Source organism: Zygotorulaspora mrakii, chromosome 8 (assembly GCF_013402915.1).
Source record: "Zygotorulaspora mrakii chromosome 8, complete sequence".
NCBI classification, from domain to species: domain Eukaryota; kingdom Fungi; phylum Ascomycota; class Saccharomycetes; order Saccharomycetales; family Saccharomycetaceae; genus Zygotorulaspora; species Zygotorulaspora mrakii.
In genome coordinates, this window is record NC_050726.1 from 519,411 (window position 1) to 542,394 (window position 22,984).

Sequence of the window (22,984 nt, forward strand, 5' to 3'; positions counted from 1 at the left end):
TTGTTTTTCCAAATTCATAATATAGAGTATAAAACTTTATTTATACATGCATTCATTTGTTTTCCATGACATTAACATATCCTCTGCCACCTCTTTTCTTTCGTCTGGATGCAGTACCACCGCTACTCAAAGTCAGCAAATCGTCAAGGCCGTTAGCTTTCTTTCCCGACAGGTTAATGTTTGATGGCGGTGCTGGAGACAACGGAGCTGGCAAGTCGTGAGATGAGCGCGATTGGGATTGTGAAGAAGTAGAAGACATAGTTTCTCCAGTAAGTGGATTCCTAGGTAATACCGGTCCCATTGATTCATTTGGACTCGACAAGTCGCGCACAGATCGAGGTTTTGTTTTAGGTCCATGATCCATACGTTTAACAATAGGAGGAGGTGGTGGTGGGCTTGTCAGCTTGTCTTTTTCTTCTTCTGACGCGTTCCCGTTGACCCACCGTTTTAATTTTTCATCGTAGTGAAATGTGCTCTTTTTATGGCCCAATTTTGCCTTGATTGGCTTTTTCTCGTTTGCATCTTTTTTGAGCCAGCTAAACCAACCACTATTTGCAGCTTCATCGTCCTTCTTCAGTTTAGTTTTCTCTTTCTCTTGTTTTTCTTCCTCTTCTACTTTTCTCCTTTCCACCTCTTCTCTCTTTCGTTTCTCTTCTATTTCCTCTTCGTCTTCAGATTCATCTTCTATGACGTCATCGTACTGAATTTCAGGCGACTGGACCCTTGGAGTGAACGATCTCTCCGTCGGCACCTTGATCACTGGAACAAAGGCCTCCGCTGATAAAGCAACTGGTGGCTTGATTGGATCAAATCTAGTGGCAATATTCGCAGAAACATCTGGTTCAGACTTTGTAATTGAGAAAATGTCTCCGTTGTGATTTTTACTTTCAAGCTGATCAGCTGTGCCACGTTGGGGAGGAATATAAGATGTTTTACTCGGAGAAGTATTGTTTATCCTTGATGGAAGAGCATATGGATTTTTTGGCTTGTCAAGCAACGGAATTCTGCTGGAATCACCACTCTCGCTTTGATATTTATCATCATGTTTGGGCAATGCATTAGCAGAGCTTTCGTTATCCAGCGAAATCATAGAGTGAGATATATTCCGAGCGGATGATGCTTCATCGAATTCTTTGTGAGAGACCGCATTGCTGGTTGGGAGTCGTTGAGAGATATCAATTTTGCTTTCCGTAATCGAGTGCGTTATGGTTGATTGCTCTATATCTGATTCTTGAGGATCCGTATGCAAAACTGTTGAATTAACTTCTTCCAAAGATATGTCACTATCCTCATTAAGTACTTCTTGTAAATCTTCGGGAGGATTAACTTCGCCACTGTGTCCACTTGATATAATCCCATTGATATCTTCCATGGAAGTCCACTCTTTATTAAATTCGTGTTCTGTTTTGGAATTTTGAGTGTCAAGTGCAGTTTCGCCTTCGTAATCACCATCATTTTTCTTTTGCGTCCTTGCAATCTCAACAGCAGATCTAAGTCTAGTTGATTCTACTAAAGTTTGCGGAATTCTGGCCGATGACACTGGCGCTACACGTTGCAGATCGGGAGAAGCCTGCCTTGATTTACTCTTTATTCTGGGTGGTGGAGGTACATCCATAGAAGAGGAAGATTCTTGTCTCAACAGATTTGGTGTCGAACTATAATGGGCATATGAGCGCGAAAGACCTTGCGGCTCTACGTCTACTGGAGGTTGATGTGGATGGTACGCGAGATCGCCAGCATTGGTTTGATGCTTTCGTGTTTGGTATATTCCAAGTGCGGAAGATCCAATGAACGTTTCATTAGTAGAGTTTTCGCTTCCCTGCTCCGTTTGAACTTTTCTCAATTGTGAAAACTTTTGAGAGTGCTCTGAAACAGTAGACTGCAAAGGAGCAGCAGACTGCAAAGGAGCGTAAGGTGATCGATGTGGGGATCCTTGCAAACTTTGACTGATTTTAGGAGGGATAGAATAACTACTATTTTCCGCTGGAATTCCATTAGCAGATAGTTTTCTGTTCAAATTAGCTATCATAGGTGTAGGGTAATTAATTGGACTCTGCATTGAAGTACTGAAAGTAGGATTCGAGTTTGCAGTCGATGCTGCTGTTTCTCTGCCATTATATAGTGGGTTCTGAGTTGCATTGTGGTATGGAGTGAATTGATACTGGGATACATCAACCGCTGATGAGTTCCTGGATGAAACAGGAGTAAATCCCTCGAAGACCCTCTTTTCAGAAGGGTCCTTTACAATTACATCATCGTCTCCTCCAATGTATTTATTGAACGATTTGTCCAACTGTCCCCATACACTACTCAGCTTGGGCTTTCCAAGCCAACCTGTGGATGAGCCTGTAATTTGACTAGATAACTCAGCCAAAGAATGAGCGAAATTTATAGTGTTTGATCCCTTTTTTGGAAGACCTTTAACAATAGTACCAAGATAATCCGCGTATTTGGTAGCATTTGAAGTCATTCCCAATTCTTGATAATAAAACGCTTGCTGCAACTTTTGCAGTAATAATACAGGAAATCCTTTTGCATCATTTGAGCATGCAAATTCATAGACTTCGGATAAAATTCTACCATTAACAGAATTTGGACTTCCAACACTCTCAAAAGTAATTGAGGTATTGTCCAGGGGTGACGAGGAGAGTGGTAAATTTGCAATCATGAAGACAATAGAAGCTTGCGTCCCACAACCAAATTTGGCAAGAAATAATCCAAATTCGATCAGAAATTCAAGAATTACCGGTGGTGCTTGGTTGATCGACGATGGAGAACTGTCAGTATTAGGATTGATGTTATTCAAAACAGCAGATATAATGACTTTCCAGTTATTTAAAGCCCATTGCTTTTTGATCGGGACCTGAGAAAACTCCCTTATGGCTTCTTTGGAGTTACCAACAAAAACTTGAAATATGAGTGAAAGCAAGTTGGATGAGAAATCGGATACATCGGATTCGATTTTGAATTCCTCCGTTAAATAATATTGAACAACTTCCGACCACCTCTCTTTACCCATTAGACTTCCTATGAGCAGCGCTATTGCGTAGTCATTATTTTGCAGTGCCAGTTTCAGAGCTTCATCCTGCCCACCGGTCTGTAAATGTGCTAAAACCTTCATTTGATTGCTTGAATCCAGCTTGTGGGCAACAGGCAGGTGTTCTGGTACTGCGAATGGCTGCGAAAGATAGACAAATAACTCATCACTATTGTAAAGTGATCTCGAAATGTCACTCCAGGTACCGGAATCAGCGACTTTTATTTTCAGAATGTCAGCAGCAATCCTCACTAGAGATGAATCATCTCCAGAAGAGTCTTCCAATACACTCTGTAACCATTTTTCAACATCTTTCTTTTTTGTTTTATTCTTGACTAAAGGTCCTGGAAACGATTGTAGGAAGAGCTCTCGTGTCACGACGCTATCTGCATTCACGATTTTAATTGTCGGCAATGCCGGACCAGACCCCATAATAAATGAAGATTGATTACTTTCTATTGGAAGGCCATACATTAGTTTTCCACCTGAACCCCAGCTAAAAATAGGGAACTGCCGATGTAGTAAGGCCTGGTTATCCACTGGCAGGTCAGCAACCGCAACATTTGCCCTTTTTGAGAAAGATGTGTCCCAGTGTGAGGGGACAGCACCCATTGGAATATTGGTGTGTTCTGTACTTTTTCGAAAAGTCGAATGCGTATGAACAGGTGGTGCGTTTTGATACTGGGGATGTACAGTAGGTGCATATTTTGCAGTATGCTCGTTTTGATTTGGAGTATACACGCTGGAGTTGGATCTAGCATGATACCTTCTCGTTGAAGAAGCAGACGTCGGCGAGATTACGTTAGAGATAAGTCCGTTGGTGGGAACATGTAAGTTCAAAGGAAGTTCTTGATCTTCTTTAGCTTGATATGCTGCGTGACCGGCGGGAGGCTGAACAATTGGCTGCATAGAGTTACCTGACGGACGTCTAATTGGAAGATATGGATTAAACGTACTCGTTGTTGGAGAGGAAGGAGCATATTTGCCAACAGAGCTTTTCTTGTTTACTGAGGACACTTGTGATATATTTGAAGGGCCTTGCGGAAGAAAAGGCATGGCAGCTACTGGTGTTCCTGATCCTGTTGATGATCCGCTGGCTGCTGATACGTTACTGGTTCCTCTAGAACGCATAACAGGTGGGAAATGATTAGCACGTACACCTCTTGCTGCGTTGGCATGCGTATCCACTTTATTTGACGTTGGAAAAGTCACTTTGGGCTTAATGATGTCTTGTGGTGGTGTCAGCTTACTTTGAGAAGGTTTTTCCTGCCTAGGAGCCAACTTTCCATAAGGATTTAATGGAGCGGGCATGTTAGAACGACCTTCGGATGGTTTCCTTTCCCTTAGTGGCATTGAGTTTCTCGAGGGTGCATCCGAACCCAAATACAACGAGGAATTACTATTGAAAGGAGCTGGAACGCCGACAGGTTTGGCATGAACGAACTTATTCTTCTTCGGAACAAGATCCATTGGGAAGTCGTAAGCATCCGATTTTTTTTTAGCCTCGCTAAATTTTTGAACAATCTCTTGTTTAGCAACAACATCTACTACTTGACCAGTGATAATTGTTTGAATGGGCTGAGGCGGTACAATTCCAACAGCCAACGCTCGATTTGAATTAGGTAAGCCACTTCTCGCATAATCATTAAAGCTTGGCCTCAGTGACTGAGATTCATTTGCTGGTACATTTGCGGGTGCGTACCTATTAACACGTCCATTCGAGGAAACGGAAGAGGAAGGAGGTCTGTTGGCAGCCTTAGTATTATCACTATGATTAAACGAAGAATGCGAGCTCAACGAATGTGCAACTGGCGATGAGGAATCTCTTCCGCTTTCTACTGTAATGTCAAGATTTGATGAGGGCAAGTCTTCTTCGTCAGACTGGAGAAAGCTGTCCACTTCGGAAATGTTGTCATCAAGGATATCCTCATCTTCATCCAAAAAGGAAAACTTCTTAATTTCGGGATCCCTTCTTTCAGTTGATGGATTCTCCCCTCTTCTGACTGATGTATCAATTTCCCAAGGCATTTTACTAGCGCCTTCCTCTTGATGTTGGCTAAATAGATCATCAAAATCGCCTGTCACGTTATGAACCTGAGATTCTTTTTCTGTTGGATGGTTAGCATTCGTCGAACTCACAACTTGCTCATTCTCATTAAATGTGTCTGGAAAAGGATCACCATCTTGGGATGATACTGCAGACTCCCCTTCAAGCTGTGCCCGTTTAGGCTGTTCCTTTTCATCCGGCTGCGGATTATTCACAGTCTCCCAAGGCATTATGTCGGCATTAGAAATGGTGGAGTTTGGTTGCAAGTCTGTGTGAAAAAGGGAGATTACTGACTCTGCGTCTGCAATTGAGTCGTTCTCTGACCTTTTTGGTGGCTCTACTTTTTTTGACTCTTCCCAAGGCATTTTTTCGTCAACATCAGCATCCTCATCGAGAAACAAACTGGCGGCGGTATTATGACCGTGGTCTATTTCTGGCCAAGTATGTGAGTCATTTGTCAGTGTTTCGGTTTTGTCATCACTGTGAGCAGTGAATTGTTCTTTTTTCATGGGAATCTCGATTGTATCCCCTATTGTATCGTTGGAATATTCAGCCTCATTAAGATTGTTATGGTCGAAAGTCTTTTTTGGAAGTGTCTTCACTTCACCTCCGATACTTTTGCTAGTCTGAGATATATCTAATTTATCTGTAATTACTCCAACTTGTGCAGAGAAGATATCGGAATCCAAAGTTGCCCATGCTTGATTGTTATCAGCTCCTGGTGTACGTAAGTTGAGCTCATACTTACTTGGATTTTTTTTTTGGAGAAGTAAATCGCCTTCGCATTCAAGAGCAGCAACCTTTTCCCTGTATTGGTTTGAATTCTCGCTGGCCTGTGCATTTTCTGGGACAGGGATAGATGAAGAGACAGATTCTTTTAACATGTGATCAGTCCTGTCTACTTCCATCTGTTCGGTTCCAGACGATGCTGTTCCTGCATTTCTGAGTATAGAAATTCCCAGAGCATCCGGGACTGATTTAATAAACAGTGATACATCATTTTCGGCTATATCATTCTCAGGCATGCTTTCAGAAGAATGCAGACTGTTCTCATTGTCTTTATGGACAGCTTCTGTGTTTCCTTCTTTTTTTGAGGTACTGCTATTGAATGGTACACTTGAAGATATATCATTCTCTATAAGATTAGTTACAGGGAGATTCATTGAAGTGATACTACTCTGTTGATCCACCTCAGCTGGGAACGTTAGACTATCTGCACTGAAAATATCACGATCCTTCGCCTTATTTACATCCGCTTCTTCGCAAACATGTATTTCTGGATAGTTTGTCTGCTGCTGACTTTCTTCCAGATTCCCATTTATCTCGGTTGGTTGTTGCGAGTGGTTGGACAAATATGCATGTTGATTGGTGACATCCAAGCTCTGTTCAATTTCCTGATCTGTTACACCCGCGGCTTCCGACGCTTCAGCATGGCGTAAAGTAGGCTCTTCGGGTAGCGTCTGGGGCAACCGATCCTTTGAACCTGCTTCTTTTTCGGCTAATTCGTTTCGTGCAACTGCTTCTTGCGCAACTGATTCCTCTGTATCTGGTTCCTCTGTATATGGCTCCTCTGCATATGGCTCATCTAGATGGGTATGTGTCTCATCTTCACCCGTCAGCACATTTCTCGCAGTATACTCATTGTGCGCATTTTGTGTTTCTTTGGTAAAATTATCAGCCGTTGCAATCGCGTGTTCTTCCTGAACAGCGGCTGTTTTTTGAACTGCTCGTATCACTTCGTCTCCCTGTATAGCTCGGTGTTGTCCATCAGCTTGTATAAGCGATTCATTCTGCCCCCTTTCAAGTCCTTGGATTGGTCTTTGTGGTTCCTCATTATTAGCGCTACTTTTGATATGTTCATCTTCATTTGAAACTACCCGTAGGTGACTTAATGATTGAGCTGAGTAGTCTTCCTTGACACTAGTATTTAAAGACTCATTCACTCCTCCTGAAATGTTTTTTTCACTTTCGATGTCAATGGCCGGTGAATTTTGGTGTGCACCACTACGTTGTTCTTGCTCTTGCTCTTCCTCTTTGTCTTCCTCTTTGTCTTCCTCTTGCTCTTCCTCTTGCTCTTCCTCTTGCTCTTCCTCTTGCTCTTCCTCTTGCTTTTCCTCTTGCTTTTCCTCTTGCTTTTCCTCTTGCTTTTCCTCTTGCTCTTCCTCTTGCTCTTTTGCGCTAAGAGCCTGTTTTTCAGCTGCCTTCTTCTGCTTCAACCTGAGCTTCTTCTTTTGATTTTTCCTTTTCTTAGCTTCTGAGGTCATTATGCCAGGAATCTGTATCTAAATATCAAACTGAATTGATAATCGTTTCGTACTTCTTGGATCCAGGTTCACACTGCCTCAACAGTTGTAATCGAAACGAAGCCAAATGAAACTGTGCGATTGATCTACGTACACTATAGAGGATCTTGTAGGTCCCTCTTACTCTGAAAATTGATAGAAAGCCACAATTCAGTAGTACTAAACCTTGAAAGTTGGTTAGTCTTCTTGTGTCTGCTAGGTAATGTGCTTGCCACCAAAACAGAAAAGCCGCCGCATAGACGCGAACCTCGTTTACTACGTTACATTTCTAAGAATACGAAAGCTGGCTTTTCGTGAAAGAAGTTATGTCGCTCAAGCAACTCAAATAAATTTGCTAAATTGTATCTAGTTTGTAGCACTTACAGAGAGCTCTCAACTTCATAAGATACCATTGATGATTTGAGATGCACTAATTTAATAGTATCTTGTTAACACTTCTATGATGATTTACATCATAACACCACATGTTGGGTAAATGATTAAAATTTTATAATCTTGAAAAATTACCATCTCATCGCACGGATAAGCTAACATACACAAACTTCTAAGTGGAGCATACTGAGAGGCCAGTTGACCATTCTTGTAAGTGAGATACTCAATTAATAGGCAATGGGACGTAGTGGCAAAGGTCCGAGAACCAACCAACAAAATTTGGCACCCGAAAAGGAGAGATTTATCCAGTGCTGTGCAGATATTACATTGGAATTGACCAGCTCTTTAAATTCAGGTACCACTAGGGAGATTAATCTTAACGGGCTAATTATCAAGTATTCCAAGAAATACAAGTTGAGACAGCAACCGAGATTGACCGATATCATCAATGCTATTCCAGATCAATACAAAAAGTATTTATTGCCAAAGCTTAAGGCAAAGCCTGTCAGAACAGCTTCTGGTATTGCAGTAATTGCTGTTATGTGTAAGCCACATCGCTGTCCGCATATTGCATACACTGGTAATATATGTGTGTATTGCCCTGGTGGGCCAGATTCTGATTTTGAGTATTCTACACAATCGTATACTGGATACGAACCAACTTCTATGCGTGCTATAAGGGCACGTTACGATCCCTACGAACAAGCACGTGGTAGAATAGAGCAGTTGAAACAGTTAGGTCACTCTATCGATAAGGTGGAATATATTATCATGGGTGGTACGTTCATGTCATTGCCAAAGGACTACCGTGAAGATTTCATAACCAAACTTCATAATGCATTGTCTGGGTTCAACGGTAATAATATCGACGAGGCCATCCAATACTCTCAACAAAGTTTAACGAAATGTGTTGGCATTACTATAGAGACAAGACCGGACTACTGTACACAGGCTCATTTAGATGATATGCTGAAGTACGGTTGTACCAGATTGGAAATTGGTGTACAATCGCTATATGAGGATGTTGCCCGTGATACAAATAGAGGTCACACTGTGAAAGCAGTTTGTGAAACTTTTAGTGTTGCGAAGGATGCAGGCTATAAAGTTGTCTCACATATGATGCCTGATTTACCGAATGTGGGCATGGAAAGAGATATCGAACAGTTTAAAGAATATTTTGAAAATCCTGATTTTAGAACTGATGGATTGAAAATATATCCAACACTAGTTATTAGAGGTACAGGTCTGTATGAACTTTGGAAAACAGGGAGGTATAAGTCATACAATGCAAACGCTCTGATTGATTTGGTTGCCAGGATAATGGCATTGGTGCCACCATGGACAAGAATTTATCGTGTTCAAAGAGATATTCCTATGCCTTTAGTTACATCGGGTGTTGACAATGGTAATTTAAGGGAACTAGCATTAGCAAGAATGAACGATTTTGGAACGAAGTGTCGAGATGTTCGTACTAGAGAAGTCGGTATTCAGGAAGTTCATCACAAAGTCCAGCCGGATCAAGTTGAATTAATCAGAAGAGATTATTATGCTAACGGTGGTTGGGAAACATTTTTATCATATGAAGACCCAAAGAAAGATATACTTATCGGATTGTTAAGATTAAGGAAAGCTTCTAAAAAATATACATACAGAAAAGAATTTACATCTCAGAGAACATCGATTGTTAGAGAATTACACGTTTACGGTTCCGTTGTACCACTTCACTCAAGGGATCCTCGTAAATTCCAACATCAAGGCTTTGGTACTTTATTGATGGAGGAAGCCGAGAGAATTTCACTCGAAGAACATGGTTCAGAGAAGATATCCGTCATTTCTGGTGTTGGTGTGAGAAACTACTACGCAAAATTAGGGTATGAACTAGATGGTCCATATATGTCTAAGAAACTCGAGCAGAGCAAAGTTGTATAGTATAGACAGCTCTATCTATTAATTGTATTAGTTGTATTTATTTTATACGGTTCATTTCTTCTCAAAAATTAATATTTTGTAAGGAAAATATTCATTTGAAATTCACAGAGTATGAAATTTATTTAAAAGTATTTACATATATGAAAAAAAAAAACATTTGAGTCAGCTTCTTCATATTTTCCCTCTCTAACTTCTTTTTAGACATTTATAATTTGATTATACAAAATCCAATTAAAACTGTGGCCAGAGTGATACCAATGTGCTTAACACGAAAGAAACAAAAAAATCACCATTGCTTTCACTTATTTTTACGGGTTTCACCATCTTGTTTTTCCACATAAGGTCCCATTAATGACAAGGAGTATTTTGTAGTTATTTTGGAATCCTTACGGACTAGTTCTGGCAAAAATTTCCATCTCCAGATTAGCTTGAAATCATTACCAAACCCTTGTGTCAATACTCTCAAGTATTGAAGGTACACAATGTAGTAGTAAATACCTGTACCGGTTAGAATATGCCACCAAGCGTGTAGTTCTAAGAACACTCCCAATGGAAGTTCTAAATAGCTTCTCCTTACATGTATCCAAAACGAGCAGAACAAATTATCTAAATTCCAGGAAATGAAACCTGCAAGGAATGTCACTATACCAATTGTCATACATTGATACAGACTTTTCTTGGCGACTTTGTCATCGACATATTTATAGGTCAGGAAACCAGACATGATCACCACCAAAACTGTAATAAATCCGTAAACCGTTTGATGAATTTCTGGAATCTTGAAGACCAAATATATCCAACTCAGTAAACTAACAATAGTTGTTATTGCAATAGCGATCGAAATTTGCCTGTTCAGCGGACTACTTTGACCCTTACCGGTCAAAGTATCCTTGGTCTCACATAATATACTCCATGTAGGAATACAGGTAGCGTAAATCATTGGCATTTCATCAAGCAGCTGATAGTGGTATTGCAAAGTCATATGGAACAACCACGATCCCACACCAACGAGCGCGAACCCCACACCGATCCACAAAAACCTAAGCTCTAACCGATTACGCCATGCGCAATAGGTGGAGTACAGTGCCGTTATAACGAATGTTCCATTTGTGATAGTATTTGACCACTCCGCAATATACTTACTGACAACGTAATTCTCTTCGCACCAATCGATAGTTGAAGTTACCTCTCCCCAGTAACCTGTTACTTGCTCACTCGGGTATGGCCAAGAAAACAAACCCATATTGAACCGAATTATTTACTGAGACTCCTTATTCCAATTACCGTCTGAGTGAACTGAATTGCTCCTTTCTTATAAAAGGATTGATTTACTGCCTGTTGACAAATTGATCCCCTGTCGCTTCGAGTGATAAACGACAAAAGAAGTATCAAAATAGAAAAAAACTCAAAAGACCGATACAATCGAGATAATCTCGAGAAAGCAATAAAAAAATTAAAACCGATGTAATCAAAGACATACTTGCAATCTGCAACACATGCTAGTCGATAGGCAATAACACATGTGCGCTAAACGTCCCTAACGATACTTCAAGTTCAACTTTGTGACTCCCATAAATTCTCGAGCCCTCCAACCACGTGAATTCCCACTTCTTTGGATTCCTTAGACACCTTCTGATCAGTGTAAATCTATATAGCAGAGCATCAAGATCGCGCAATGCAACGTTCTATGATTTCGAAGATCAAGCGGTGGTACCACCCGGAGGTTCATTGCACTAGTTTGTTGGGAATGCAATACTAATGGATAGCCAGCGACTATCAGCGTACTGGTAATGCCGACATATCGCTATTCTCAATATACGCGACCTATCCAATGGGATCACTAGAGAAGACGCAGGCGCAAAAGCCAACGATCAAAGGTGTCGGTTGAATACACTATTACCCACTGATCAAATGAGCATTGCAGTAGGGAGCAAATAACGTTTAGTTTGAGTAATATGGAGCCCTGTTTATACACTTGTGCATCAAAGGAATACAGCTGCATAATTAGGTTAATTACGCAGATATGTTCAATTCCACTTTCGGCATTATTCGTGTGAAGCTCTAAGAAAGGAAATATCTTTTTGATTTACTTCCGCACATATACGAAACAATCTGCTTGATCTTGGAAGTACCAACGAAATGGAATAACAATGATAAGAGCTTATCATTCTTGTCATTTTGTTGCTTTCTTTGTTTTTTTCTTTCACTAAAAGTCCGAAATAGCTCTGGGCCTATATTGTCTGGACAACAAATTGCACCTTCAGGGCTAGAAGTTGATCGGTACGCAACAAGAATTCCTAGGCAGCAGTGATCTTAAAAGCTGATAGTTTAAGTATCAGGTAAGAAACTAGCTATCGGGATAATATCAGACATAGTGTATATGATTCTGTGAATGAGAATCCGTGCCTGTAGATCGCCAGCAATTGGCAATGAAAACTATTCTCTTTGTCCTTCATAACATGGCAAAGATAAAAAGCTTGTGAAGCGACATCAAGCACAGACTTTTCTTGTCAGAGGTAGGTTTGGCGACATCTTCTTGATGTAGGGTTCCTGGGTTGTACAGGATCGCAGTTAATTCCGTATTCATTAGTGAGCCTGTGCAGTGATGGAGGAGACGAAATCCTTTTCTTACAAACTTCGGACATTTGAAACAACGCTTCGGTAGCTATTCTAGCCAGAGACTAGTAGAGTCAGACTCAGACATCTATTCTCAGTCGATGCGCTACCACCGTGAGTTCTGGTTTGAGGGACGACAATTGGATACAGAGCTTGGCAAAAACGAGAATACATCGTGTTAGCTTTCTGAAAAATAAGAAAGAGACTGATGTATTTGCTAAATGCCCGCCTATTAGCTTGTCCGGTAGGTTCTAGCGGGGCTTCAACTGGTTGCTTGAGGACAAGAGTTTGCTGATGAAAGTGCTTGGACTTCATGCCAAAAATATCGAAGTCAACCAGAGTGTTTGGCGGATCAGAGCCTTCACGATATTTTTAATCAAGTAGCATCCAAGGAAGCCTAATTTTCCTGTCAAGAAATGAACAACGACTACACGTGTGTTCATACTTATACAAGACTAAGCATGATCCTACGGCTGCAACAAGTGTTTAATAATGAGGTCGATGACTGGTTGAGCTCGCATAATGTGATATATTAAGGGAAATTCGATTTCAAACAGTACTATTCCGAACGTGCGACAAATTGTGAAACGGTCGCTAATAGAGACAGCATTAGGTCTGATGATGGAATAATTTTACGATTGTATGCAATTACCTCATTTATGCCTCGAGAGTTCGATCGCCCTACCGTTGCAACGATGCCCTAACCAAGTAATTGAGACCATCACTCCTTTGTGGGGTCTTTTTCAGTTTGACAACTCATCCTGCACAAAGTAACACTCTTGAATTACCTTTGAATCGTCGAGCATAGAGACTTTTCTTTCAGCCTCAAATCTTTCCGGTTGTTGTCGTGGGTTAGGTAGGATAAGTTCAGTTAACTGTCGTATTGGTGCGCAAGGGCGAAGGCCCAAAACTGTCTTTTGTCGAGTGGTGCTGAGCTGCCACCTTCTCTTCTGAGTGAAAAGTGTGTCTCAACTAATGCTGACGATGCACAAAAGTACAGAGAATCCATCTTGGGCACCGCCGTTGTAGGGTCTTGGTAGTTGTTTATCTTAAGGTTTTTTTTATCCTCGGCTTGTCCGGGGAACATATGCGCTACTGGCGAAGTTATTTATTACCTACAAATAAATAGAAAATCCATAGCATCGTGCTGTGAAAAATACTACAAATGGAAAGGCCTGAATAGAGCCTGCGCATTAAGGATATCATCATCAAATTGCTCAGCAAATAAGCATCAAAGAGAGTTACGAAGTTATCCCTCGCATTTCCTTTCCTTCCTTTTTTTCTTTTTTTACTTCTCAAGGCAGTTAGGATATCCCAACTTGGAAGAAAGGCAGGCTTGTATTAAGCGATAGGACACTGATTTGCAGTTTCATATTACAATGGGTAGACGTAAGATTGAAATCCAGCCCATCAGGGATGAGAGAAACAGGACAGTTACATTTATCAAACGTAAGGCTGGGCTTTTCAAGAAAGCACATGAGCTAGCAGTGCTGTGCCAGGTGGATGTGGCTGTGATAATATTAGGATCAAACAATACCTTTTACGAGTTTTCGTCGGTAGATATGCAAGATATGATCAAACATTATGAAAGAACTGATTTACACCATGACGTAAAGCAACCCGCAGATTATGGCGCATACAAGAAGAAAAATCACATTAAATTAAATGAGAATACAAGCAAAAGAGGCTCGAAGAAGTCTTACTTTTCGAATTTAGGTAAAGGAGTCGTAAGACAAAAACCAGAACAAGACAGTCACGATGAGGAGGAAGAGGAAGATGAAAGCGATGAAGAAGAGGAAGAAGAAGACAGAAATGGTTCCATTGCACACCATTTAGATACTACATGTATTAAAAATCGATTAAAAAGGCGAGGCGAAAATGAGAATGGTAATGCAGATGCGCGTGAAGGGCAAGCCAATTCAAGTCGAGATACCTTAACAAACAAGGGAATTCCCTTGCTGGCAAAGAAAGCTAATAAGAAGCCCAAGCTCGATCATACGAGTTCGCCGAAATTCAACCCGCTACAGCAACACGTTCAAAGGCAATTTCAAAATTTTTATCATGCGGCTTCGGGCACCAACCTAAACGGCAGTGCACAAGGCTTAACAAACAAGCAGTTATCTACGGATCCAGTAAGCCAGGCAGGTGCATTCAATAATCCACTATCGCATGAAAGAACTATCCATTCGAGACCAGCAAGTATCCATAATACACCGCAATCACAATCTATGCATTCAACTCCACAATCAATGGCGCCCAACGGAGTCAATGGCGCGAGTTACCAAGGGCAAGGCTCAGCCACGTCAGGACCAAATAATGATACAATGGATAAAAATTCCATGAGACCCATACTAAGAGTTCGGATTCCAAGTAATAATAACTCATATACTGCTGTTGTAAAGAGCGAACCATCATCCGCATCGTCTATGCTTGACACAAATCCGAATCCTCAATTGAATGCGGCAAGTTTAATTTCAAAGAACACGAGTTCGGTGAGATACGATCCCACATCAGATCATCAGGCAACTCCTAAGGAAGAAACACCAACATCTAGCGCACTGCCGGCAGGTGTCTCACTTTTGATGGATAAAAATGACCAAAGAAGAGTAAATGGCAACCCTAGATACTCGGGTGGCAGCAACTACGGTTTACCCCCAATGTTCTCAGGATCACCGGTTTTCGGTCCGTATCTTGCGACACCATTGCAGCCAAATAACAATGGAGCTGCAGCAATTGGAAACCACCCTCAGACTTCTTCATACATGCCGCACAGGCCTCCTCCACAGCAGCATCAACAGCAGGAACAAGAGCAACAACAAGAACAACAACAACGACTGCAGCAGCAACAGCAACAGCAGCAGCAACAGCAACAGCAACAGCAACAGCCACAGCAACAACAACAACAACAGCAGCAACAACAACAACAGCGCCCAATTCAAAGTCGACAACAACATCAAGCCCAGCAACAACGTCTGCAGCAAAGACAGCAACCACACCTCCAAAATTTGTCTCAAATTGCAGCAAGAGTCACATCTCCTCCTGGCATCACGGAAAATGCAGGTGGCCCTTTAACGGGCTCATTACCCTCAAAATTCGCACACGATCTAATAGTCCCCTCGCCGAACGCATCAATGTCCATGTTCCAAGATTGGAATATGGGTCCTAATAGCGCTAAAAGTATTCCAAATGCTGCAAACACACATCCAAACATTAACTCCGCCCACTCAAACGACATCCCATCTTCAACATATAATAACGGCGGCTCAGGATTAACTCCATATATCATGGCCAATCAAACTCCACTTGGGAACAGATTCTTTAATTTTTCTGGGGAAATGACAGAGGACAAGAATAATCACCCCGACAATCATGCCATTCATAACAGCACTAAACATGATACTAATAATACTACGCATAATACTCAAGACGTTGACAGTAATGATAACAGAAATAAAAAATGATCACGAATGACAATCGTCACCACTGGCACACTGAACTACGCTACATAGTGACTAATATACCGCTGGCGGAAAACTAAAGTTTCAGGATCTCTGAGTTCTGCAGTTTACATTAATTGTGTCAAAAAACATTTACTACGCATCAGTTATCATATTGTATACAACACTCAAAAGCTATCTATTCTTTTTTACATATCTATTTCCGCATCTCCTATTACCCGCTCTAGTTCATCAAAAAGAAAAACCATTCAAAATTTGGGTAAATTTTCAAAGACTGTCATTTTAACATCCGTGCATTATGTTTCATATAGCACCCACACATCTGATAATTTGGTGCCCTTTTTCAAACCTAATTTTCGCGCGATGCCGGAAAAAAGGTGAGTCTTGGCGAGCAACGGGGTGCGATCGCGCGAGTCGTCTCGGAGCGCGGTGCCGAGAGCTTAGTGGAAAGAACAGTGCCCTCCCCCCCGCTGAGAATCCTCCTCGATAGTAGGAAGTCTCTGCCTGTGTCCTTGTTCCTCACTTGTCTCTAGGCGGGGAAGACTGGAAGGATTGGAAGGACTGGAATGGGATTCTTAATTCTTGCCAGCAGGAACCAGCCCGTAGGCAGAGAACTTCCGCTTCCGCCTACCATTCGTTCCCGCTAGGCTCGCCGTCTGATGCTTAACGTAGGCTCCAGCGGAAGCGCAGTCTGAATCAATGACAACTTTCCATCAGGAAATTGGAAAAAATCGTTTACACAGTGGTGGTAATTAGGTGAAGTTGAGTATAGATTGCACAGTATTTTTCAATAATACTGTAAATTTACCCTTGAGAGCACCAATAGATCATAGACAAGTGAGCCATCATGAAGGTATGTTGCTTCAATAATATAGAAGTGGAACCGAAATACGTATTAGCTTTCCAGCATTAAAGACTGAATGACGCAGATGCGACGGGTACAGAGGCAACGAACAATATACATGTGGAATTTTGGGACCCATGGAGATTAATAGAGTTCTTAGGAATACACTCTACTTGGTCTTGGATTGTGGTACTATTTGGTTGAGTTTAAATCCTGGAGTTTTCTTACTAACATGTCCTTTATTTGATATAGTTGAACATTGCTTACCCAGTTAACGGTACCCAAAAATGTATCGAAATTGATGATGAACACCGTATCCGTGTCTTCTATGACAAGAGAATTGGTCAAGAAGTCGATGGTGAGGCTATTGGTGAGGAATTCAAAGGTTACGTCTTCAAGATCAGCGGTGGTAACGACAAGCAAGGTTTCCCAATGAAACAAGGTGTCTTGTTACCAACCAGAGTCAAATTGTTGTTGGCAAAGGGTCACTCTTGTTACAGACCAAGAAGAAACGGTGAAAGAAAGAGAAAGTCCGTTAGAGGTGCCATTGTTGGCCCAGATCTAGCTGTCTTGTCCTTGGTTGTCACCAAGAAGGGTGAGCAAGAATTGGAGGGTGTTACTGACACTACCGTCGCAAAGAGATTAGGTCCAAAGAGAGCTAACAACATCAGAAAATTCTTCGGTTTATCTAAGGAAGATGATGTCCGTGACTTCGTTATTAGAAGAGAAGTTGTCAAGGGTGAAAAGAAATACACCAAGGCTCCAAAGATCCAAAGATTGGTTACTCCTCAAAGATTACAAAGAAAGAGACACCAAAGAGCTTTGAAAGTCAAGAACGCTCAAGCTCAAAGAGAAGCTGCTGCCGACTACGCTCAATTGTTGGCAAAGAGATTATCTGAAAGAAAGGCTGAAAAGGCTGAAATCAGAAAGAGAAGAGCCTCTTCTTTGAAAGCCTAAGTCAAATAAAAAGATGAACACCGCATAATTTTATATTTCATCCTTTAGTTTTGTGTCTTAAGACTTAGTCGATAATTATCTTCTGTTTTTATATTTGTATTGTAAACAAGAGTGAAAACTACCTTTTAAATAAAAGAAAAGAACATGAAAAAGTAAACTATGTTTTAATTGAATACAATATGATTCTCTATCTCAATGTAACTAATTCCTCTGCGCTTGTTGGATGAATGGCAACACAGTTGTCAAAATCGGCTTTGGTTGCTCCCATCTTGATTGCAACGCCAAAACCTTGCAAAATTTCTGCAGATGAATCACCAACGATGTGTAATCCAACAACTTTCTCTTCCGGTCCAGCACAAATCAATTTATATCTTGTGGGCGATTTCTCTTTAAGCATTGCGTAGTACATTGCTGTGAATTTGGAATTGTAAATCTTTAAATTGCCTTTACCATATTTTTCTATAGCTTCCTTCTCGGATAAACCTATTGAACCAGCCTCTGGGTGTGAAAATATAACACTTGGAACATTTGAGTAATCCAACTTATCATTAAGGAATTTCTCAGGACCGAATAGCCTGTTGGCTAGTTTTCTACCTGCTGCAATGGCGACAGGGGTCAACTCAACTTTACCTACAACATCACCAAGAGAATATATACCCTTGACGTTGGTATTTTGATATTCGTCAACACATACTTGCTCTTTATCATTCACATTAACCTTGACATTATCAAGTCCAATACTCAAAAGGGATTTTCGGCCCACGGTCCAAATTAATTCATCGACATTATTAATGACTTCTGAAGTATCCAGATGAATTGTCAATTTGCCATTTGGTTCGTTTTTCTCGACCCTTGTGATTTGTGACTTCTTGTGAACGTCAATTCCTTCATTAATGTAATGATTGGTAATTGTTTCTTGGATAGACTCGTCAAACTTTCTCAACACGGTCTCACCTCTAATCACGAGATGTGTATCGGATCCCAGTCCATGGAAAACACCAGCCAGTTCAATACCAATGTAACCAGCACCAACGACAACAACCTTCTCGGGTTGATTTTCTAATCTGAAAAACCCATCAGAATCAGTACCATACTCGTAACCTGGAATGTTTTCTGGGAAGGCCGCTTGTCCCCCTGTGGCTATCAATGTATGTTCTGCATTGAAAACCCCTATCTCACCATCATGAGTCTTGACCTCAATGTGCCCATCCGCATTGAATTTTGCCCAACCAAACAGAACATCAACGCCCTCTTTCGCTAAATTGCTAGCGTAGATCCCATTCAATCTGTGAACGTATGCATCTCTTTTTTTTTTAAATTCCGGCCAATTGAATGTTAAATGCTCCTTATCCAAAGGCAGATCTTGATATAGACCGTACTCATGCGCTTGTTTCAATCTTGTTGCCAAGTCAGAAGCATACCACATGACTTTCTTAGGGACACACCCAACATTTACACATGTGCCACCGAGAGCTTTACCCTCGATTAGCAAAGTCTTGGCACCATAAGACGCAGCTCTTCTGGCAGATGCTACACCTCCCGAGCCACCCCCTATGACCAAGTAATCGTAGTTCTTAACCGATTTAGACATTGCTCTTTTGAAGAAAGTTTGACCGAGCGTTTTTCCTATAGGGATAATCATCTAAGTGAATAACACTTTACACTTCTATTTTTTCGAGTTTGCTGATAAACCATGATTGCAGATCGGGCTTAAAATAGTGCAATGAAAAATTACTGATAAATATAAAAAATGAAATGTAAAATAAATACATATATGCTATTAGATGCTAGATTCACTATACGCTTGTAGACTGCTGAATTGTTTTCAACAAAAGTAAATGCTAATTTTGTACAGTCCAATCAGAGAATGTCTCTGACGTTCTTGCGTCTTCAGAATGGTCTGTCATTTTTGTCGATCTCTGGTAGCGATGTTTCCTGTATCTTCCAATAACTATGGGAAATACGGACACCCATAGTGTTCCTAATAGGCAGATTAGACACCAAACAACACATACCACGGCGTATATTGCACCTATAACTCTAAAAGCTGACAATGGTACATATTGACCGTAAAAGGAATAAATGTGGAAACTACCCAATGACATAGTGCCCATCGGGAAAGTCATTGAAAACCAACCCTTATGATAATGATATATTCTTTGTATCTTTGTTTCATTTCCCTGCACAGTACAAATCTTGGTATTGTAGTAACTTGAAAGTGCCATCAACCCAAGTACGGTGAAGAAATATCCCATTGAGAGCAGGGCTAATGCTGAAAGTAAACCAAATATTTTGAAACACCATGGGACCGATATTGCCAAGATTCCGTAATCTGTAGTTAATTCTGACACCTGGTAATATTTCTCCGTATACAACTTGACATTGTCACAGATGAGCATTACGCCAAAACTTGCTTGACCCATAGGACCTAATAGCAGAAACATTGTGAAAACTTTTGCCATGGTGGGTATTTTATTAACATACAAATTCCAAAGGTATATTACAATAAGGATAAAGACGAATATTACCGCGTGGAGCCACATTAAAGCTGTTACTACCATTGTCATCAATTGGATGTTTCTGTTGAATGTCGCTGAGAAAAGATCTGTCATAGTAAATACACCACCTGATGATACAGCAACTACGAGCGGGACGACCAGCAATATCAAAGTCGAGTTCAAATTCTCGTTCACCATTTTTCTTCGCAACCCCTTCTCATCACAAGTGAAATCTGGATAGTAGTGTTTTTGAAAGATGAGAAACGATATGCCCCAGGCACATAAGAGTGAGACGAAAACGTCATACCACCAAAAAACGTAAATGAGCCTCATCAATCGCCTGGCGACAGCTGGATTTTTGACCTTATTGATTGCCAAACCCACAATATAGTTGATTATTGTGGCAAATCCCATGGGGTACGCTCCCCAAAATACATTCTGACGCAAGTCCCTGAAAGAGTCGTCCAAATACTTTTTAAACGACTGTGTTCTAAGGTACACGTACATGTTTATCAGTTGTAGCAAATGGGTGTATAGGAATATCAAACATGCCACAGCAAACATTGGATATGAGCATCTTTGTAACCATTTTCCCTCGTAGGGGAATGAAAATAGCAGATTGGGAGAAATCCCGGTACCCATCACCATCACATAATAAAAAGGATCAAACGTGTGCGCAAGCTCATTCAACCATTCTGGCACCATCGCTATCGCAGATTGCCTTTTTATTTGTGGTCTCTCAGCTTTGATAAATGAACATCCGCGAAACAATGGACAACACCTCAAGTATTGCATCAACTTATACTGTCCATGTTATAAAAATTCTCAATTCACATCAAGGTCAAATTGATATTGCCTTGATTTTGTTGGATCGTCAGTCATCGATAAACAGCCTCTGCTTGATGCTACCGATGCTTGTGGTGAGCGGAACGACGGACCAATCATATCTCGGGAATCGAGCGGCCAGCCACAACAGTGGTTGCAAAAAGAACAGCAATGGTTAAGAATTTAAGAGTCATAAATAGCAGTTAGGAGGATGAGGTGTCTATACATTGAGCTGTTTCATAGACCTGGTTGAAATGCTGCGACGCTGATGACGTATAAGATAGCATATGGCGAGAAAGGAAAGAATATTACATAAACCGAGCCCTGTAAAGCACCATCCGATGCCCATTTCCTGACAAAGTCTAATTACTATGGCAGAACTGATGGTTGCACCAATGTTCCGTAAAAAACTTGATACAGCAATAGCACCTGACACTCTTCTTGCCATCAGTTCACTGAGGTAGGTCATGGTTGTATTGTTCGACCATGTCAAACCAAAGGCGTTGAAAGCTGAAAAAACAAAAATGACAACGACGTGGTAATGGCGCTGAATTGCCCAACCGTAGCCGATACAGCCTACAGTGTTTATACCTATGCCCCAGATTTGCAGATATAGACGATACTCAAGTGGAAAAGTTTGGTTGTTATGGGTCTTCAGCCATCTCTGACGCATGTAATCCGAAAGGTGGCCGCCAATCTGGGATCCTAGTAGCATGGACACGCCGGGGCAAACATATGCAATGCCTACGGAAAGCATGGAGTAATGATACTCACTTTGCAAAAAATGTGAGAACGTGACGCTAAAGCCATAATAATTGGTAAACAGCATTGCTGAACTCATCGAAACAATCAACAATGGAGGAAATTTGAGCATTTCCCAGTACATTTTGAGCGTTGGCTTGGGTGGTTTGGGGTAAGCCCTAGTAAATTGTGGGTCCTCATTTTTTCGCCTCTGTATACCTAAATTTGTGCAGAGCCCAAGTTTTGGTTTACCAGTGCTCTCATTGTCACCAAGCCATTTAGGATCACCATTACCAACTATGCATCTCAAAGTCTCGGGGAGTATCGCAATCACAAGTAGCAAAGCAATGCCACTCATAATACTGGTGAAACCAAACAGCCATCTCCAATGCTCCCCTTTCATGAGAATTAGGCCTGCAAATATTGGTGCTAGAATCGGTCCCATGTTTGGTCCCATCATAAAATACGCAATGGATTTTCCTCTGTGTTTTGGCGGGATAATGTCAGTGACGGTACCTGTTCCGAGAGATATGACAGAGCTCGAACCAAAAGCTTGGAAAATGCGGAGAATATATAGTGCGACAATATTTGATGGGACTGCGGCTAATAAAATGTTCACTACTACTAACAAAGCCAATGAAATAATGTATAAGAATTTTCTCCCGGTTAGATCTGCGTAGAAACCCCAAATTAAAGGCCCTATAGAAAATACCGCCATGAAAACCGATACCGTCGAATTTATAGTTGTTGTCCCAACGTTGAATTCTGTTTGCAATAATGGCAATGCAGGAATGTAAATATTGCCAGCCATAGGACCTAAAAATCCAATGAAAACAATTACAGAAAATATTACAGCAATCTGCCAACGGCTATAACAGGTATAAGGAGGATCAACTAAACTGACCTCGTCTAAATTTAGTTCCTCCTCTTTATTCTCACCGACAGGACTGCCCAGATAACCTTTTTCCGTTTCCTCCTCCTTTCTTGAGATAATTGCCATATTTGTGTTAAATGAACTGCTTTCGTTGTGCTCTAAATCTTGTTGCTCTATGACGCATCGTTCTGCATCTTGTTGCTCATATGCCGTAGACGTGGGAACTTTATCTAGAGGAAGTTGAATCGTATTAAGCAACTGAGTATTCAAAGTGTTGAAAGTAAGCAAGCTGATGGCGTCATCTATGTTTGGATCTCTGGCTACCTCCGCATTTTCTTCATTTTGTGCTCGATTTGGGCTTCCAGCTTGAGACAGCGTAGCTTCTGCTATCATTGTTGATTCTCGAGTCACCCAGTTCTAATACCAATTGATTTTACTGAGAACTGAACTCTGAGAAAGAGTCTCGTATTTGAAAGGAACTGT

At 41.1% G+C, this 22,984-nt stretch overlaps 8 protein-coding genes across 8 annotated transcripts; 3 read left to right on the plus strand and 5 right to left on the minus strand.

Moving 5' to 3' along the window:
• Nucleotides 1–52: 52 nt before the first annotated feature.
• SEC16 (COPII coat assembly protein SEC16) lies at nucleotides 53–7,348 on the minus strand (the record flags this gene model as incomplete). Its single annotated transcript, XM_037290766.1, has 1 exon — nucleotides 53–7,348. The coding sequence occupies one exon, from the start codon at nucleotides 7,346–7,348 to the stop codon at nucleotides 53–55; it is 7,296 nt and encodes a 2,431-aa protein (XP_037146661.1).
• A 648-nt stretch (nucleotides 7,349–7,996) lies between these two features.
• ELP3 (Elongator subunit ELP3) lies at nucleotides 7,997–9,688 on the plus strand (the record flags this gene model as incomplete). Its single annotated transcript, XM_037290767.1, has 1 exon — nucleotides 7,997–9,688. The coding sequence occupies one exon, from the start codon at nucleotides 7,997–7,999 to the stop codon at nucleotides 9,686–9,688; it is 1,692 nt and encodes a 563-aa protein (XP_037146662.1).
• A 298-nt stretch (nucleotides 9,689–9,986) lies between these two features.
• Nucleotides 9,987–10,931, minus strand: YDC1 (alkaline dihydroceramidase; the record flags this gene model as incomplete). The annotated part of the gene is made up of 1 exon (XM_037290768.1): nucleotides 9,987–10,931. One exon carries the CDS (start codon nucleotides 10,929–10,931, stop codon nucleotides 9,987–9,989), a length of 945 nt encoding a protein of 314 aa, XP_037146663.1.
• Nucleotides 10,932–13,683: 2,752 nt separating this feature from the next.
• RLM1 (Rlm1p) lies at nucleotides 13,684–15,765 on the plus strand (the record flags this gene model as incomplete). The annotated part of the gene is made up of 1 exon (XM_037290769.1): nucleotides 13,684–15,765. The coding sequence occupies one exon, from the start codon at nucleotides 13,684–13,686 to the stop codon at nucleotides 15,763–15,765; it is 2,082 nt and encodes a 693-aa protein (XP_037146664.1).
• Nucleotides 15,766–16,609: 844 nt separating this feature from the next.
• Nucleotides 16,610–17,563, plus strand: RPS6A (40S ribosomal protein eS6; the record flags this gene model as incomplete). The annotated part of the gene is made up of 2 exons (XM_037290770.1): nucleotides 16,610–16,615; nucleotides 16,859–17,563. 2 exons carry the CDS (start codon nucleotides 16,610–16,612, stop codon nucleotides 17,561–17,563), a joined length of 711 nt encoding a protein of 236 aa, XP_037146665.1.
• Nucleotides 17,564–17,750: 187 nt separating this feature from the next.
• GLR1 (glutathione-disulfide reductase GLR1) lies at nucleotides 17,751–19,205 on the minus strand (the record flags this gene model as incomplete). Its single annotated transcript, XM_037290771.1, has 1 exon — nucleotides 17,751–19,205. One exon carries the CDS (start codon nucleotides 19,203–19,205, stop codon nucleotides 17,751–17,753), a length of 1,455 nt encoding a protein of 484 aa, XP_037146666.1.
• Nucleotides 19,206–19,404: 199 nt separating this feature from the next.
• SSU1 (Ssu1p) lies at nucleotides 19,405–20,856 on the minus strand (the record flags this gene model as incomplete). Its single annotated transcript, XM_037290772.1, has 1 exon — nucleotides 19,405–20,856. One exon carries the CDS (start codon nucleotides 20,854–20,856, stop codon nucleotides 19,405–19,407), a length of 1,452 nt encoding a protein of 483 aa, XP_037146667.1.
• A 250-nt stretch (nucleotides 20,857–21,106) lies between these two features.
• Nucleotides 21,107–22,894, minus strand: DTR1 (Dtr1p; the record flags this gene model as incomplete). Its single annotated transcript, XM_037290773.1, has 1 exon — nucleotides 21,107–22,894. The coding sequence occupies one exon, from the start codon at nucleotides 22,892–22,894 to the stop codon at nucleotides 21,107–21,109; it is 1,788 nt and encodes a 595-aa protein (XP_037146668.1).
• Nucleotides 22,895–22,984: the final 90 nt, after the last annotated feature.